A 20,482-nucleotide genomic window follows, 5' to 3' on the forward strand; every position below is an offset into this window, starting at 1 on the left:
ATTATTATATAAATATTTTGACGCATAACGGAAAGTTTTGTGAAGAATAAAAATTATAAACAAATATGTATCCATTGTATACTTTCATCAAATTGGGGAGAGGTATTAAGCGACATCATTTTCATTGCTGAAGACGGGACTATAAATTAGTTATCGGTAATTACCGACTAATTTGTACAGACTAGGGCCCCTAGTTATTTTATTCTTGTCAAATCGAAGTTTTGTAAGAAATGACCCTCTTAGTTTTCTAGTATTTTCAAAGCCTTTGTATTACTTTTTAAATTGTTTTTTTCCGTTAAACACATCCGGACAATAATTCAATAAGCAGATTACCTATACGTGATATACAATACTTTTAAGTTTTAACTATAGCTCCAGACATGGTTTACGTTTCATTTGTATGTTCATCTCATAACATGAAATGCATAGAGTAAACAGTTTTGCAAAAATAAGTTCGCAGCAAAACTTTATTTGCATAAATAAAGTTTTGCGGCAAACTTATTTTTGCAAAACTGTTTACTTATTCATACACGACCACTCCGCCACCTAAATGTTAGGAATAAACTCATAGAACGAAATACATTCACACGCTGTCGAGTGTGAACTGGGGGTAATGCACCCGTTTTAGTGGCAAATGGCAATCACGGTTATTTTATCTGTGACTTTTCACAGCTCAAAATCACAGTGATTTTACTGTACTGCTACTTTTATGTACAAGGTATAAAAATGTAATATCATTTCGCCAAAAAGGGGCTAAAATGTGTACAATAGAATTGTTAGCAATGGAAATAAATTTTCAACAATTATGTTGACTAATAAGTTTAATCTTAACCTATTTAAATAACCTGAAGAAAACCAACAGCAAATGCGAAGTTGGTGCCTTTCATTCGTTATAGTTAAGACCATTTTTTCTATTTTTCAAACATTCGCATTAAATTAAACATTTAATAAATTTAGCTTACACACAACAGTGAAATCTTAAAGTATTTCTACCACTGCTTTACTAGAGCGATCTCAAAGGCGTTCTCGGCGTACATCAAAGGGGATCTTTTCGTGCCCGTTTCAGCGGTTAGCAGATTACTCTTTCGTTCTTGGCTCGTTTAATTGTTGGAGATTTAGTTTAATTGCTTGAGCTTGTCTTTAAATAAATAGCGCTTTGAGTACACCGCACTAATTACGCGATCTACTTCGTGGTAGTTACATACAGTGTCTATGCGATATTTACAAAATTTGAGCTGTTTGCAGGTTTTGCAGGATTTATGAACAAAACATAAGCGTGCATCATTTACGTTACACATTACATCGCTAAATAACTTTTACTATTTTAAATTTTCAAAGCCAATGAGGTTTACTTACTTAAAATATTTAAAAAATTATTGTACGTATGAGCATATTCGTGAAGAAAGATTTAGTAGTTGGTATGCAAAATAGAACAAAAAGAGAATGAAGCCAGCTATGAATCATCATTCGTTCCTGGCCATAGCGAAGGTAACATACGATCCGAATGCCCGCTTTTTACAGTACATTAAAGTTCATTTGTATTGAAACAAAGGCAACAAAAAGTTTGAAATTCGTGACTGCTGTATTGTTTCGCCTCTATTGTAATTTGTAATATCGATTATGGTGTATCTGCTTCACTGATCATGCTTTTTGTAAAAGTAATGCGCGTTCAGCTTTTTATAACTTTTATGTCTAAAGAACTATATTAAGTTTTGAAAATAGATTCTTTTCTTGTATTTTATTTCAGTTTATGTATTATACGGTATTCGATTCCGGAATGTTATTACAAACAGATTTAAGTGCAATTAATTTGAAATACCGTGGTTTTGTTTACAAATTCCACATCCGCCATCGCGATGAATGGCCGCGGGATGCGATTCACAACAATTTTATTTACTTAGCGGTTCATCGACACTGCTATCTCGCCGTCACTATAATTGTCGATCGAGAGGGAATTTAATCGGTTTTTGTCCTCCTCCTTGGGAGGTGGTTTTATTTTAGTTATCATTTACGAAAGCATTGTGCGGCCCGTCCACATGTTCGTAGTTTAGACTTTAGAGGCGTGCGCGTCAGTCAACGATGCGAGTCCGCTGCGCGCGTTGATTAGTCGATTAGATGATCGTATCGAGATAGCTAAACATCGCGTATCTATTGACGTTTACGATGTAAATATCCATCTAAAATACTCAAAATGATGGAAAAAATTCAATCGCGAGTTAAAAAATATACTCGACATTTTCACACTTTGTGATTATTTATCGCATTTTCCGGGAGTCGCTAATTGCACGACTATAGTGTTTGGATCGCAACTCCCGCGCATGTGCCAAACGGCGGGCACACGCATATCTTGGGTGTCAGCGGATGACATCGACCTGCGTCTACCCACATACGTACAGTGCGAGGAAAACAAAGGCACGCTTTGCTTTGCTTTGGATAGCTGTTGTCGCAGATTTTCCTTAAAGTTTTGCTACAGTTTTTATATCTGTGTGTTTACTAATGTGCGGTGAAAATGCAAGACTGTCCGATTGTGGTGTCGTGGATCGTGTTTTTGGTGCTAATATGCCGGTGTTATTATCGTATCGGTGAGTTGCTTTTTTGTGTTTCGTTCAACACAGCTTCTACATATATCATTTTTGTTTTAATGATTAATTAATGATTATTGATAGAATTGATAGATTTGTATATAAATCTTTAATATAAATTATATTCAGATATTTGCATAGAAAAATAAAAATTAATGCAATGTGTTGTCTTCGAGTGTTAGGTTTACAGACATTTAAGTTTGAGATTCTAAATTTTAATTTAATGTATGAAAAATCAGTAAGGTCGACGGTCGTTTTATATTCATGATACATCTAGAAACAGCAATATCAAAGAAAATATCAGCACTCATATTTACTGTTATTGTAGTTCGTTATTCTTGTGATGGAGGGTTGACGCAAAACAATTCCTAAGTGTATTGTTACAAAATGTAATACATTTCATGTTTTGATTATACTTTTAATAACATTTGTATGATAGCTGTAGACTTTAAATCGTTCTCATCAATAGATTTAAATGCCTACTTTGTTTTAATCTCTATGAAGGATGATAAAAATAATGATAAATTGTTTTCGTGCCATGTAAAAATAGAAAAATATATAATACGTATATACTTATATGGCAATGGGTGTAAATTCAGTCTAAAAATTTATTTAAGCATTGCATATTTAATTATTTAAACTTTGTAATAATCTAATTTGTGAATGACTTTATGCTCATCGTGACATACTATTTTAGAACAGTAATCTATTAATTGCTATTCGATAACATTCATGTTTTATATTTAGACGCGTTGTCTTATCGTAAACAAAACTTTACTAAAATAACAAAATAACAGTATAATATGAGAGAAAAAAGTAATAGAAATATATATGTAAATTATATTCTATGATATTTTCCACGCAATTCCGGCGAATTGAGGGCCTTTTAAGCTGTGGTATGATTGATGGATATGCCACATTTTATCGAATCTGAAAGTAGTAGTAATGATTACAAGTGTTTAAGAAATATAACCAAATGTCTAAACTTGAAAGTATCAATTTCACTGCTTGCATAAACTAATGAGTTCATAAGGTTCCTACTTCCATACTATGTAAGTACCTAGTAAAAACTTATAAATATCGAATTCACTCAGACTTTGCGCAAGTTGCCGCAAGAATTCCTAACGATGTTTTACCCGGGAAATGTGTCAAGTTAATTTTCACGTGGTCGAACCTGAAACTCGTAAGTTTTCGAGGTCACTGAAATATGTAGGCCTAAGGTTTCAACTTGGTGACTGGGAAGTTGTAATTACTTTGTGACATTGTTCATTATTGTGGTCAGAGGAAGTTAGAGAGGCTTAAGAGAAACGCGTTTTAGATTAGTTTTAGGAGCGTTTTTTTCCTGTAGGTAGGGTAGATGGGCCACCTGATGCGATCGTTTTGATTTATGTAGGTAGTTGTGAGCATGCATGCATAAATGCTTTAGGGGTAAAAATATTCATAAGGAATAACAACACTAAATCATACAGAAAAATATTTTATATTTCATAGGTTTTAATTCATAATTAATATTGAAGATATGCTAGAATTTTCCATTATGTTGATGATTTTCATTTCGTTGGATTTCATTTCATTTTTATATGATAATAATTCTACGAAAAATATTTTCTCAAGGATTATATTAAAATGCAGTTGGTACCAACGAAAGGCGAGTCTCCTTTGTGTTTTGCCTTTCAAAGCAAGATGATATAACGAGTCATTTCTTTATAACGCTAACAAGTTGTATTTATTTTACAGCTGTTATTATTGTTTCATAATAGAAGTACATCGTAGAAATACGAGTCAAAATTCGATAGTGAACTAAGGATCTTACATATTCTTAGATCTCTCGTTAATATTTTAATCCTGGTCTGCATTTAAATACCCTCTTTTTAACGTACATTTTTATGCATTCATTGTTTATACCATCCAGATGGTTATAACCGGGTCGCGACCGCGTTACATTAAAATAGATATTAAACTCCCTATGAGCTATATTCAAATATGTCACGTAAATTGATATGGCTTGATGTATCGTATCGTATAGATTGCTTCTATAATTAGTGTTTCGTTTCATCAGCGCTGAAATTGCTTGTTAGAATTTAATTTTAAACAAACACCAATCTCGTAGTGTTGAAAATTGATTGTGTTTTGTTCTAGCACACTTGTTATGCAAATTGTGAATGTATGGTTCATTTCGTTTCGATCCTTCGTTCTATTGCACGCCTCATAAGCGAAGCGTTGAGGTGGGTACTACTGTCACTTCGCGCAAAACATCTGATTTTTCAAACTTAAAATGTCTTTATGTATCATACATTGCACTTGTAAGATAATACATACACACACATATTAAGAAAAAACACTATTTTTAACGTTCATGATATTTTTGATGTCATTTTTGTTATTTAAACTAGTTAAAAATCAGTTTAAAAAAGTTCTGTCTTGGACGTCCGTGTGTCTGTATGTGCGGATCCTTTTTCTTGTTAACACGATAGCGACCGAAATACTCTACTAATCGAGTCTTTTTTTTTCTCTTACGCTTGAGTATGCTCAGGAATAGAACCCTTTCATTTTTCAGGGTCTGATTCGATGTGGTTTAATTGTTATTAAATAAACAAAAATAATAATTAATAAATATTTATTAAAAAAAATTATGAGGCGTGCACTTTTGGATTTTCCAAATTATTTATGTATGTTGGATATCGAAATTTAATGTTCTTCATATTAAGGACCTTTTAGTCCTACAGGCCTTCTCGTAAATTTCAAAAGGGTCTTGAAAAGTTTCGCCTTATTTCAATTGCGGGATTACTTACAGTTTTCGTTGAATTCCTAATATTTATGTATAACTGAAAGGCCGGTCGTCTTCTAGAAGGTTCTCATTACATGGAAGTGGCGAATGGCTGATTTATGAAGCTGCCATACGTTTGATGTCTTATTAGAATAATGAAGTCATATCCGTTTTGGCTGTTCTGTGAATGTCTTGCGTCTTTACAAATTTGTTAATTGTGTATCGAGATAATAATAATATATTCTATTCTTACAATGTGATAGCGAAGTTTGTTTTGCTTTCTATCTCGATGTCCAAAGGTTTGGTGAGATCTATAACAAAGCTACAATCTCAGCTAAAATAGAGAACATCACTTATTACCAATTTTATAAGTAGCAACGATACTTTATCCGCCTTTTTTAGGAATAAAATTTCAAGAATTATAATTTGATAATAATATGCATATCACGATCTGTTATAAAGGAGCTTTTCCGTCGCCCTCCTTCGATGTCGTAGCTTTTCTTGTGCTCAATTTTATATTATGTCTCACGCTTCAAAGAAGTACTAAACATAGGTAAACAATGACGTCTATATATTCGCGTTAACTATGCACCGAACGCTAAACGAGTCCAGGTAAAGGCTGCGCTCAGTGACGTTTACCATCTCAACAGTCCTCGCGATGTAGGTGACCCGGTTCCCTGGAGCGGCGTGAGACGGTGAAAATTGCATATTTTAAACGTTCTTTCGTATGTTTGAGTGTGGAGCGATGGTTCTGAATGTGGCTTTGTTGTGTGTATTGGTTGTATAGTTTTTCAAGTGCGCTGGATAGGTAATTAGATTCTCCCCTTCAGTATTTCAAAGGTAATCAATTAGTTGGTGATCACTTTGGAATTAATTTTGTAACTGATCCATCATGTATTGAACAAATATTCTGGATTAAATTGTTTTGAAACGAGTCACTCACAAACATTGTATCCAAATTATCGGATCGACGGACTTCCTAATATTGATTTTATGTTTGACTAATAAATAACTAAAGTTGTGATTGTGATATAAACATTTCTACTCATTTGTACTTATATCTAGTACATTTAATATCATCTTTATGGAAAATATTCTACTCCTTTCAACGTCTTCTACACAGATTACATCTCGTCATATTATTATGAACTACGTATACATTTATCAGGACTAAAATCAGCTCAACACCGTCGTGTGACGTTAGTGTGTCTTAAGTGGAGTGTTTCCCTAAGGTTTACGGGCTATTTGCTTTTACTGTCCCGTTCCTGAGGACCGCATTCGCTAAGCGTCTTGATGGTCTTATCTTCTTATTGCGACATGCACGTGTTTTATATGAATATGTTTTATTTATTTTTCATGATAGGTATAGGGAGGTAGGTAGGAATATAGACGTACCTATACATGATAAATTAATTATTTTATTATAAACAAAATAGCAGATAGGAGTTATTCTTGCCTAATGTTTGTTTATTTACAACATTCTTCAATTTGAATTAAGATCTTCAGCATTTTTAAATTGACTGAATATAAAAAGATGAATTTCAAGAAAAGGCTTGATATTTTAACTGTAGTTTAGTTCCACGTTATAAATTTTTGGGAAAATTGAATTTTTAATTTTTTAAAACGTGTTTATAAAACAAACATCACAAAGTTTCGACTTAAGCCAGTCAAACTAACTGTAAATAACTTAGTCAAACTTTAACAAAAGCTTTTCCAAGTGCATACAGTGTCAGCTGTAGGTACAGCTATAAAAACTTTGTCGTGTTTTCATATTAAAATATATTTATTTTTATATAGATTAAAATCCTACACAGTTTTGGACAATTTGTTTGAAATAATAACAATAACTAATTACTGTAAATGTCTTCACCTACGCAACGCTTTTACTCTTTTCTGTATTAAATTTGGGTTTCCATTTACAATGCTTAAATTTTCTAATGAAAGAATTTTAAGATCCCAAGACAGTAGGTATCGCTTAATTGTTTGAAAGCATGCATATTAAATTTCTATTTTATCCTTCGTCTAATAAAAGTTAATGATTTCAACAGCAGCTGGGGAGTTCGATGAACTCGACAGGTGTGATGATCTGGCTGAAACCGCGCTTTTAGCCATTTTCCTTTTATATTGTTGTTTTTTGATATCTGTTTTATTTTTTGGAAATCCAACAATAGCGCTTTCTTTTAGCTTTAGGTTATTCGCCTACACGCTATAATATTGCTACGACTTAATATAGGAACTAATATCAATTACCTACTTCTTAGCTGGTTTTAATTAGTAGTATGTAGTATCTTACTACTAATTTGGTATTAGTTAACATGAGATTTTATTACGATAAGTAAATATGTCTTTGTCTATTTTATTCGCCAATATAAAGAATGTTCAGGTAATTAGTTGGCAAATTATTCTGTAATAATTTGTATATAATTATTTCTAAAATAGAATTTCGCTTGCTTAGTTGACTTATAAAAAAAAAATAACGGCGGTTCAAATGCTAGATATTTTCTGTTGTGTGAGTGAGCTTTATCTTGTGTAAACTTTAAAGTTTCATATTGTATCATTTATTCCTTCATATTTATTTTATCACATATTTAGATGACTCGGGGAAGTAGAAAAATACCTTCAGCCTCGGTGCCTTTATTACTATCTGATACGATATACTAGGTGAAATTGGTATACGATAGAACTGTTTTTTCCGCGTAATATGCAAAATTTTTGATGCTTTCCTCCTATAGATTCGTGAAGTGTAAGCCAATAATCTACCTCAATAAATGGTAGTCCATTTGTAGAGGAAGATTATATGGGCTTCTAAGTAATTATCCAACCATATAAATATTTTTTTTATTTGTACCCAAAAGTTCTCGGCATAATTGGGTTCAAATAATCAATCAAGCTTTGTGATACATATTAGTATAAATTTGTTGGGTAGATTAACTTCTATTTGAATCTTATAAATTGAGTTAATATTTTAAGCAGTCGCAAAGTTATTAAGATTTGAAAGTACTGCCGTAACTATGTCTGCCTTCAACTACATTTTACCATTGAGTTCCTTTTAATAATTTTCTTCAGAGCCATATTACGCTGTGAACTTTCTAGAAAATGTATTGAATAAATCTTTGAAGCTGGAAGTTAGATATATTAGTATGATTAGGTATCATTCGATATGTCTGGGTCAATTTATTTAGTTGGGTTGACTTTTTATTGTTGAATTTTAATACATAATGTATGAATATGTATTTAAATTTAATATACTTATAGAAAGATTTGTCTTACCAATTCTCTCTTTAATTGATAACCACGGCAAGCTTGATAAACAAACAATAGAATTTGGTAAAAACACGATTAACGTAGCATAGTTTTTATCCAGGTTGAATCCAGCATAATTGTTTTAAGTAGGTACATATTATTATAGTTATAATATGATATTTTATCATATTAAGATAAAATAGGTATTTTTCGAGAATATATTGTGTGTGTATTTAATAGGTATATGCGATTCTAAATAACTTAACCTTTAGAATAGTGAAATGTAAATACAGCGAGCAAAAGCAGCAGCAAGCTGTAATATGATTCTCAAGTAAATTGATTGCAGACTGATACGTCTTCGTGAATTTATATATGATCAGTCTAGACGAAAATTCTTTTGTATAGTTTGATATATTAAAACTATGCGATAGATTTTAAGTGTTAATTTTATGAAGATGCAGAACGAACATGGATTGAATACTTTATAAAAAGATAAGTTAATTTAATTTCTAGTAATAAATAATCTTAAGGTTTAAACTTTAACAGCCGTACAAATAAACGAGTTATAACATTTTATGAAAAGAATAAACTAAGAATAAGGAAAAATCATACAAATAAACACGTAATAAATCAAACCTAGTATAACTTCGTAATAAGTATTCATACTAATGCTATTTCGTCCTTATTCCGGCTACCACCCTAGTATAAGTCTGACATAACTGTGTTATAACGTATTTTTTAGTACATTGTGCTGTGTTTTACAAGTTTTAGAACCTATTTTCAATCTAAATTTGAGATAATAGCAATGAGAGTAATACGAGAAGTAGAAAAAGTTGAGCAAATTAATAATTTCATTACGTACCTATTGAAATGGAAAATTTAGTATGAAATGTCAAAATATACGAAATTATGAAAAACCCTTTTGATATTTATAATGATTTATTTATTTACGACATGCGCCAAACCATACATACATAAAACACTTATTTCTAAACTTATCACAATAATATAAACTTTCGTTGAAAATATAAATCTTCTAAGCTTGGAGTTGTATGTTTTGAGTACCAGTTATTTGGCAACTCTCTATCTCAAGGTGGGTTTATCTTCTGATCTCCGGATATTGGATAGGGTTCTCTTTCATTTGCTTGCATATTTAATGATATACATATTTAAATTATTTCAAATAAATATTTAAAAAATAAATAAACAGAACATCGTATGATGAAACTTCACAACAAATTCGACGAAGTCAAACGAGCGTCAAAATGACAGCACCAAGGTTTAACCGTAGACAATTTCAATGTTTTTCATAATTTTGTGAATGAATTGCGACGTTGCCGCTTCGCGCCTATTGCATAGCGTGAGCATAGATACATCGACGTTATTCCAAATTTATTTGTAAGAAATTATGACATCCTTATTCTTTATTTATTCTTATCATATCTATGCATTGCATAAGGTTTGAATAAGCAAGTTTTTATTTGTACGGCTGTAAAAGTTAAAACTATCGGTCTGCCGCGAATGCTCCGATTTCGATTTTGATAAGTAAGTTATTTTTTGGAGTAGAAAATGTAATATTTTAATATTCGAGATCACAATTAGTTTATTACAAAGATTACATTGAGAAATGCAACCTTATCTCAGTCTTGTTTAACAAGAAGTTACAACAATATTGAATACTTGGAATATCTTAACTGCAGACGTATCAACCAGCTATTTCGAGTTTTACTATTAGTATTTAGTACCATTTCATTGCTCAATACTATATAAATACCAATTATATTGCATCAACCATTGCTTGGATTATCAATTCAAATATAGGCACATAGAAATTCAATTTAAAATTAAATGTGTTAATATTATAATACGTTGATAAATGTTTCAACAGAGACTGATTTTCAATGTCGGATGTTTCCTTGTGTACGTTTAATTACTGGATTATTAGCTTGCGGTATTGTGTGCGTAGTACCAACAAAAGGTAAAGCTATAATACAATTTTTTTGAAAAAGGCATTTAACAAACAGTTATGTGAGAAACTTTAAAGAATAGAAAAAAATCGATCACGAGGTGGGATTCGAAACCTTGTCTTTCGTCAACAAGTCAAATCAAAACAAGCGTGAACTATCAGTCCAAGGTGAGGATCAATCACAGCTATTAGCCGAACGAATCGCTAAAAATCCAGTTTTGAATGGCAGTCGCATTCGAGTGGATGTTGGGATTTATCTAAGTGTATTTCATTTCCAATATAGTAAAACATGGATGCATTTGCGCTGAATATTGCGAATCGATGCGACTCCACGGTCTTAGGAGATAAGTCTCGAAGCGACCACGAACAAAGAAATTATAAGAGACGTCATAAAATTGTTGATAGCGTCGCGCTTGCTACGTCTTCTTGGTTTATTGTCTTTGTTTCAAACTAACCTTGCATTAGGTGTATTAAAGATGTATGTTGGAAGAGAACTTCGTAGGTATTTATTTTTGAGAAAATTATCCTAACATGGGAATAGGGAATGTAATAAAGGCATCTTGATCTTCATAAACTTTATTAATACCTGATAAAAAAGGTTAAGTCAAAGTTCAATTTGAACACTGATATTTTAGTAAAATGTTTTATTCTATTTATACTGAATACCAAATTACAAGGACGTGGTAATAGTAGAGCGCCTACACCTTGAGGTAAAATGGAATATTCACAATGCTAACAATAACAATAGGTTATAATAACAACCTTAAAGTTCACTCGAACGCCGGTCCTATTCTACGGAGGCATTGTTATGAAAATACTGCCGAATGTCATGGTTCAATTTTCCATAGGGCGGTGACGTCACACGCCATCGCTACGGCCTTCGCCGGTCAACGACCCCACCGGGCCGTTAGCATGCACCGGGGTAAATTATTTCATGTTGCAATTATGTCAGGAAGTTGTTTGTATTGAGATATTGTATCTGATAATCTCGAATGCTACAATGATTAAGGATATTTAGGTTTGGGCCTAGATTTAGTAATTCTATCAGCTGGTGTAATTTACTGTTTGTTTGCTTTGCTATTGTGCTGTGATTTTATTGAAATACCTCATTAATTGCTAACAAATGTACTGTAAATTCATATAATCACTACCGTCGTGTCTCCTGTGACTGTATGATAACTGTCCCGGTACAAGCTTGACCCAATTTAAGCGGGTATGTTCGGCATTCATTTGCACCATGAAAGTTGTTAGTGCGATACGTTATTTATTTAAGTTCTGAACTGGTACGAAGTTCTAGGTCTTTCGGGAGTCATAGATCTTTACTGAATACGCGATAATAATAAATGTAAAAACGGCTTTCCTAGCCCAAGGGAATTGTGAACGAGTGTAGATGCCCGTACAACTTCTTTATTACGCTATAAATGTAACGTAATTAAGCGAAATGTGTGATATTACTTCTTCGTTGCAATATAGTACATGCTCTGGTGTAGTGAATTTAATATAAGTCTATTTGGATTACGTTTAATACATCGCATATAATATGTACAATCTTAATAGGCTAATAGCTGCTACTGCGTAAAATGGCTACCAAAACACATACGTATTACATTATTTTTAATATAAGTATGTACATATTTTGTAAAAATTGTTTACATAATAATATAAGATTTCAGTATCAGATAGTATTTGGGGTTGACTTTAAAAGCTCAAACTTATAAGTTATAATAAAATGCGTAAATCCTTTATTTCTCCATGACCCGTGTAAGTAAATTAGATTCAATCGATAAATTAAGGCTAGAAATTTCAAAAGCAATATCATTACCATAGAAAAAGAGTATAATAAAATTAAAAATGTCTTATAAAATATTGGATTCTTCTCCTGAGTTCTTGGCAATTACTGTGAAACAAGTCGGGAATATCTTAAGTAATAGGACACGATTATTTGCGGAGAGTAATTTCATTATTATTGAACAAAATGAAATGAAATGTTTCTTTTGGCATGAAAATGATTCAACTATAGCGATTTCATTCTTGTGGTTTAAAGTTGAAAACTATGGATGATAAAAGGAAAGTTATTTTAATTTTAATTTTTTAATAAATTTGTGTGTGGTGAGGTGAGACCGGTCTATGAATCTATAAAGATAGTTTATAATTGTATACCAAATCGTTGCATCGTTTTTTAAGATTTTTGAAAACGGTCAGTTCCCTGCGGCCTGATCAATAGTAGAGAGAACATTGAGGTGAACTAGAATATATTTCAAACATATTTATAACCCATTAATTAAATCACTAATGCCGCTGATTATGCGTGGACTTCTATTTAATAATTCTCAAGAACTTAATACTGAAATATTATATAGGTAGAGAATTTCAAACTAAAATTAATGTTCACACACAGTGACGTACGTGGGTGCGAGTTAAGCGATCCTTTAGATTTGTGGTTGTTTTATCAAGTTAAGCTTGAAAATATTCGAGGCATTTCTGAAATAATAATAACGGTGTTCCATTTAGCACGGCCATGTTAAAATCGGGGATTATGCTTGCATGCGATTTGTTGTGGTCGAAGATTATTGGTGCTACTAGATAGCGCAAATGCAATGCACGAACGTGTCAGTTTATTTGTGCAGATTAAGCGAAAAGCGCTTATCAAATTCAACGAACTATATACTATGCGTGCATTATGTTTGGTCTTGACCGTGTTTTGTTTGGCTAGATTGCCGATGTAAGTAAACGCGATACAATTAAAAAGTGTTTTCTAGGTATAGAGAATAATTCATTAATGTACGACACTATTTAATAAAGTACCTTTTATATGTAGAAACATCAATCATAGAGCAAGTTCTAGGTGTCTCTTACGCTGATATTCGGTGTTCGTTTTTTCATATCAATTTTGCGCACTTATTCCATCTAGTATAATACAAGATCTGTGAATGATATATGTATTTAGGTTTTAACGATCTTGCGTAAATATCTTGTCGGAGGAGCGACGTGGAATTTCTATTGTTTTGTAAAGTTAACAATGGATAAAATAATTTTTATATTACCAACATAGTTCTGAATATTTTTTTTTAGAAATGGGGAGGAAAGTTAAGTATTTTATTACATCTATAAAAATAATCTGCCCTACTGTTATTTAATCTATGGTCCTTTTGTACCTAATACGTTGAGTATGAATGAAATGAACAAGTTTAAAAAAGTGTGAAGCTTAATAAAAGGTGTGAATTATTATTTAAAATAAAGTACCTACCTACATAATGGTATTTGAACTATCTTATCTCATTTTCTTAGAATTGACTTATTACTATTTTAACTGAATCTGACGTTGCTCGAAATGAAAGAAAAACGGGATTATCATAAACTAAAAGTAATCAAAATTCAATAGTTTGTTAATTTTATTCAGTGAACGTTTTAGTTACTATAAATTCGTTGAATACTTTCGAATTTACAAATAGATAAATAAATGAACCTTTCAAATAAAAATAAAATGTCAGAGAAAATAAGCCTTAAATCGTTTCATGATGTCCATTTAGTCGTTTTATTTTCAGTGGAATAATGTTTACATATCAGACCGTAATCGTACAGCGACGGCCGAAAGCCGGCCCTCGCAATTAAAATTAATCACTCCATCGCACTCCACGTCTACATGTTATATGTCTCATTATATATCTATGCTAGCTAAAATCCCAGCTTCGCTCTGTTTAAAGTGTCAATTAAATCAAAGAATCAAATTATTAAAATATGATTAGTTTTTTACTTTTAAGTACATATATGTTGTTACTTATAACTAACATGACCATTTGCGCACGGTTTCACCCGCATTGCTCCGCTCCTGTTGGTCTAAGCGTGATGATATATAATTATATAGCCTAGCCTTCCTCGATAAATGGGCTATCTAACACCGAAAGAATTTTCTAAATCGGACCAGTAGTTTCTGTTCAAACAAACAAACAAACTCTTCAGCGTTATAATATAAGTAGGTATAGATTACTCGTTGATTGTAACATGGATTCTCAGAAACTATATTTTAATTAAAAACAAGTGAAGAAGCTATACGATCGCCTGCAAGGGTAAACTTTGAAATTAATTTCTCGTTTCAATTTACGTTAGATAAGATTTCTAAGTTGAAAGGATACTGTAATCGGTTTATTATTTTTCTTTGCTCTTGATATTTATATTAATGTTCTGTGATGTTTCAATAATGTTATTGAAACTCCAACTAAGGAAAGCTTTTAGTGTGATACCACGTTTCTTAGGCGTTAACATATCTTGATATCATTACATATACTGTAATTCTGTAGTCTTAGATTATATTCCTGTGTCCTTTTAACACTGAGGCCTTTATAATTTATCTCCTACAGTACTGACTCAATGAATGATAATAATTCCTACCTGAAATTGGTAGTTTCAAGGTAAGCTTATCGCGACCAGACAGTACTAGCCTTAGTTTTATTATCTCAATTATTTAAATGTATCCCGCTATTGTGTTATCAGTTATACAAGTTTATAACTCAATTGGTATGAAAGCGACCGCTGTAGGCTGTAGTCATACGAGCGACTTACCCATTTGTGTAATAATGCAGTGTTGCCATATATACAGATTTATCTGTATCTATACAGATTTTAAGACCACTATACAGATTACAGATTTGGCTTTACTTTTATACAGATTTTAGGTAAAGGACACTAACTATGATAAAATAATTGATAAGCAAAGTAAATTTTATACATTTGTTAAAACCTTTTTTGGATAAGGACACTACTATGATAAAATAATCCATTATCTAAGTATATTACTTATTTTTATACAGTTGTTTAAATCCGGCAACATTCATGGCGTACATCGGGGATTTCCCTCGGAACAAACAAACAATAATTGTATATTCTTCTGGGGATTTCCCGAAACATGTATTTTGATGTATTTGTTTCTTTTTAATGTTTGCAAATCAATCATTCGTTCATTACAATGATTACGAGTCGACTACGTTTTCTGATTACATGAAAGGATTTTTTCATCTATTAATTTAATTAAAACAAAAACCAGGAACCATTTAGGCACCGAAACGATGGAGGGGCTAATTTTGACAAAACAATTATTGAATAACATTGGATAAATAAACATTGGATTAATAAAATGAATAAAAGTATGTATTTTTTTAATCAATAAAGTTTTAAGTACAATCCAATGTTTTCTTTAACAAACATACCATTCAGATTTTAAACAGCTTACGGTTTGATTTCATACAGATTTTATACAGATTTTTAGACTACTATATCCAGATTTATCGATTTGGCATGTGGCAACACTGTAATAATGTCATGGTATATCCCACCTAAGTCTTTTCTGAGTTCCCACTTCCATATTATTTATTAGAACTTTTATGATGTAGTTTGACTCTTTGATGTACTCAGTTTTATGTTGGAACTAGCTGCGCCCCGCGGTTTCACCCGCGTGGCTCCGCTTTTGTTGGTCTTAGCGTGATGATATAAAGTCTAGCCTTCGACACAAAGCTGAAAGCACAAATAAGTATAAACATATTATGCGTTAAATACATAGAAATAAATAAATTGTATTGAAAACGTAAGTCTGTATAATTTTATATTTACATAAATAATAACTTAATACTTGTGTCGTAATTCTATTGGCTTCTCTGCAGAGTAAACTATTAATTTTCGAAGGCAGACAGTTAAGCAAACTAGGCTCGATTTGATCCTATAATAATTGAGTTATTAAATACAAATAATATTCTCAATTATAATTATTCAATTTGATATACATATTTGATATTAACATAATGTTTTTTCGTTTTTTTTTTATTATAACTTAAAGGCGGCGTACGTTCTCTTTGCTTTTGATTATAATTAAAAGCAGGCTTTCGTGGAAATGTACAGCCAGCGAAAAAATATTAATTGAAGTTTTCTCTAAGAACACCTATTTTTGTAACATAAATGAGAATTTTTAAACGTAAATAATAACTTTTTGATGAAGTCTAGCGTCAATAGTTTGTTACGATAAAGATTACGTATTTTGTTTGTTTCAATTAATATACGTATTAAAATGAATAAAAATAAAAATAGATCTAAAATATAGAGCTCTTGTGTGCAATGTTTAAGATACAAATTGTACTACAGATAAAAAATATACATAGTCAGGTAATTACTCGAATGTGTTATCTTTGCATATACATGAAGGTAATTTACTGTTTCCTAGCAATTTCTCCATTAGCTAAAACAAGTCCTGGATCTAGTATTTAAATAGAAAGCTTTACATTACGCCTAACGCTTTCCAGGAAAAGTAGTTTGCGTTACTGTATATAATTATTTGTATGAATGCATTAAATTTACTATGTTTTGCAAAACATTGGACGTTGTGTGTGTGTGCGTGTGTTTGTGATCCATAGAGTTGGTAGGTACCTAACACTAGTTCCGCCTCGCAGTTCAACCCAAGATTCGACTGTAAAAATAACATAAAATCAAATCCGTTTCTCACTTATTATCCACGTCGTAACTTGTAACCGAATAAGTTTAAAGTCATTTAGCGCCAATAATCGATTTTTGTTTGTTTGATACGGCAATATCTAAATTAAGCGCACGCAACCATCAAGTTAAAATCTTACAAATAGTAGATAGGTATACGCTACAAACATGTAAACCTTTTGAATCGATCCTCTAAAATGAGGACGTAAATAAATGGCCTTACATCACATTACGTTTGTAATTTCTGGATAAACAAGGAAAAAACAAGATTATTAAATTTTATTAAGCCAAATTTTTCTAGCACTCCATTTCCATTCTCCATATATGGAAATCCGAAACACAATGAGGTTAACTAAATGGAATTGGTTTACGTGCTTAAGGTGATTGCAACGATCTGTTCCCAGCCAATATCCCGCTAGATGGCGCTGAATTCTACATTTCTAGTTTATTTGAGTTTTTGCGTAATTGGAATAGTCATCAAACCTAGGAATAGTCATGGCGGTTACTGAATATTATATTTTATTGAAATATGTTATATCATTGCCTTAAAATCCACCCAATTCGGTAAAATTATGCGTTTTAACATCTGTCATTGCATACAGGGTCGTTTACACACACAGACGTATACAAAAATGATAAAGATTTAACTCTAGATGGCGTGAATGTAAAGCGCGTCACACACGGTGAAGATACTACCTATAATATTTTATCTAATCTAGTAATATTTTATATTACAGTATCTTAAGGTATCCGGTATCAGCGTTCTGACCATCATTTTTCTTTTTTCGCTGTAGAACCGCCATCCTGTTACAAATGACCCACAAAGGAGAATGACCACGGGTGGTATCGGTAAAATTTTAGTTGTGCCACGTATTCGTTATATTGTTAATTCCTATTTGTATTTATAATGATCATATGTATCAATATTAAGTCTTAATTAAACCGGATAAATTGAAATAATAGTAAAAGTAAAAGTTTTTCTTTTGAAACATGTATGAACTTTCGCATTAGTAGGAAGTAGGATTGTTATAAAAATAAAAGTTATATTTGTTGGCGTAAACTATTTTATTGTAATTTTGGGAAATAAATAATGTCAAAATTGATTACCTACAATAAAACGCAGTTTTATTTTATTACCTACATTACACTATTGTTTTTTTTTTATCAAAACATGTATTTGAAGTAGCAAATATGATATTATGCTGATCCAAGCATTTTCACTCAAAACTAATATCACTAATGATTTGTAAAAGTAAATTATTTCAAAATACATTTCATAACCAACAAGTAAGAATAATTATTCATACAACAACAAATCAAAAACACTATTTACTATGGAAAAAAAACCAGGAAGGTGAAAAACATATTTACGATTTCGATGCACTCGACTTTTAGTAAAATAATAGGTAAAAATATTATTATGGTTTTGATCACAGACATATCTGTGGTTTTGATTTTAGCTACTAGTATCAGAAAGCTGCGTGTTCAATGCACGTCGGGGTCCCACAACTGTGGAGGAAGGAAGGTAGAATACCTCCATCGAATAAGTGAAGTTTCTCGACATACTCGATTTGCCGGCCGGCCTCAATGAAGATTGTCCGAAAGTTGTATATGTGCTCTGTAACGAAAAAATTTCGCTAGCGCGATTCAGAGTGAGGTGTCGTACAATATACCTAATGAAGTTTTTCATCTTTTTATTTTACTGCAAATACAAAATAAAAATTAAACAATGGTAATGTAAATTCTAAACAAACTACTACCAAAATACAATTAGAACAAAAATCATTTGACTTGTTTATTTCACCCAGAGGCCAGAGGCGGCTCGTGACAAAATTGTATAGGTGTTCACTTGAAATAAAACAACGAAAATACAATAGCGTTCGGGATGATTTATTACAAAAAAATGAGCACCACATTTTATAAATGTCTATAACACTAAAAATTACAAAGTACAGGCTATTTCAAAACGAATTCAATGACTAGGTATCAATAATTAGTAAATCACCGAATTTGCATTCGCGAGCGTAGGTATCCATAGTGTTTGTCACTGACGGTCACTGACCTCTATAACTTATAGTTATAGAGGTCAGTGGTGTTTGTTGTGTAAACATGTATGTATTTGAGTAGTTAGTAGCATATTATATTCTGAATTTCTGATCCATGCCTATTCACTCAAAACTAATAACACTAATGATTTGTAACAGTAAATTATTTCAATAGGTAGGTATTTGAACATTTCCCAACAAGACGTAAGAATAATTATTCGTAGGTATACAAGATACAATAACAAATCTAATACACTATTTATTATTTTATTATTTACTAGCGGTCCGCCCCGGCTTCGCCCGTGGTACATGTTTACGTTTTCTCTCCATAAGAAGTAATAGCTAGAGAGCTAGCGCAAAGCTACCTGTATGTATTTGACCAGACCTGGATTTTTGTGTGTTGATTCCCCTATACCTACTATACATGAGATGAGGAGTCACTAAGCCCAGAGTGGTGGACGGGGCGCGCGCTTAGGTAAGACAGGTGGAAATTTTTGGCGAACTTTGAAACCATTTGACCACGTCTGCCATTTTGATATTTGAAAATAGATTATTATTACTATCGGAAAATAACAATGGCAGACCATTATCACGCGGATAACATTCTGGCAGACACTTATGAAAGTGCTGAAAAAAATACAATTTTGAAAGTATTTGACCAGATCTGCCATTCATATATTTTATTTATTAGGGTCTTAAAAACTTATTTTCGAAACGGCAGACATTTTCATTGCGTACAGACTTCAGCAGACAACAAAACTTTACAGACTTCAGCAGTCAACAAGACTTAGCTTCTACATGGTCAGATGTATATATGTATTACGTTCCTTACATCAATGATTTACTTTATTAATGTTTTTATGGTCATTTACATTTAATTTTGAAAACTATGGAATAAAATTTATAAATTTTATGATACAAAACTAAATATACATTTGTAAAGAATCTCAAATATAAAGTTGTGTTGCAAATAACAAATCATCATTTAAATATTTAGTTTATTTCTTTATTTAAGAAACAATTAACAATTACAAAACAACATAAAAAAACACGCATGCATTTATTGAAATGTTCATTCATCATCACTATCGTATGGCGTTGTGTGACTCGTCTTCATAATCCATTGAATCGGATTCTGTAAAAGTAAAACGTAAATTATATAATAAAAGAAATGAGTCATTATAAACTTACCTAGTAAGGCAATGCCTTTGATGTCGCACGATGCCGCCGCGCCGCCAGTGTAGGTACTTCTGCTGCTACATGAAAATATGCTAGGGTTGCAACAAATGGGAAATAAAACAATTGTGATTATTACTATTATGATGTAATCATTTATTCATATTATGTACATTCAAAACAATTGCTATTATTAAATCTGATGTAATTATTTTTTCATAAATATATA

At 31.7% G+C, this 20,482-nt stretch overlaps 2 protein-coding genes across 6 annotated transcripts in view; both read left to right on the top strand.

The window, feature by feature from the left end:
* iPLA2-VIA (calcium-independent phospholipase A2 VIA) overlaps positions 1 to 6,803 on the top strand; it is a 217,244-nt gene extending 210,441 nt beyond the window's left edge. Inside the window, exon 16 of the mRNA XM_089701329.1 lies at positions 6,793 to 6,803. The gene's annotated coding sequence lies outside the window, so the exon portion shown is untranslated. The remainder of the gene's footprint in view (positions 1 to 6,792) is intronic.
* Positions 1 to 20,482, top strand: part of LOC149483860 (uncharacterized) — a 167,890-nt gene that overhangs the window by 38,787 nt on the left and 108,621 nt on the right. Inside the window, exon 1 of one of the 5 annotated variants that reach the window (XM_089701320.1) lies at positions 2,334 to 2,582. The exons of the other annotated variants lie outside the window; for them this stretch is intronic. Coding sequence (XP_089557446.1) covers positions 2,510 to 2,582 — 73 coding nt within the window. The 5' untranslated portion in view covers positions 2,334 to 2,509. Of the gene's footprint in view, positions 1 to 2,333; positions 2,583 to 20,482 lie in introns of those variants that run through there. 5 annotated transcript variants of the gene reach the window in all.

The sequence above is a fragment of the Colias philodice genome, chromosome 12, assembly GCF_061535455.1.
Source record: "Colias philodice isolate Cphi_HAF_F1 chromosome 12, ilColPhil1 Martin Lab GWU primary, whole genome shotgun sequence".
NCBI lineage: Eukaryota > Metazoa > Arthropoda > Insecta > Lepidoptera > Pieridae > Colias > Colias philodice.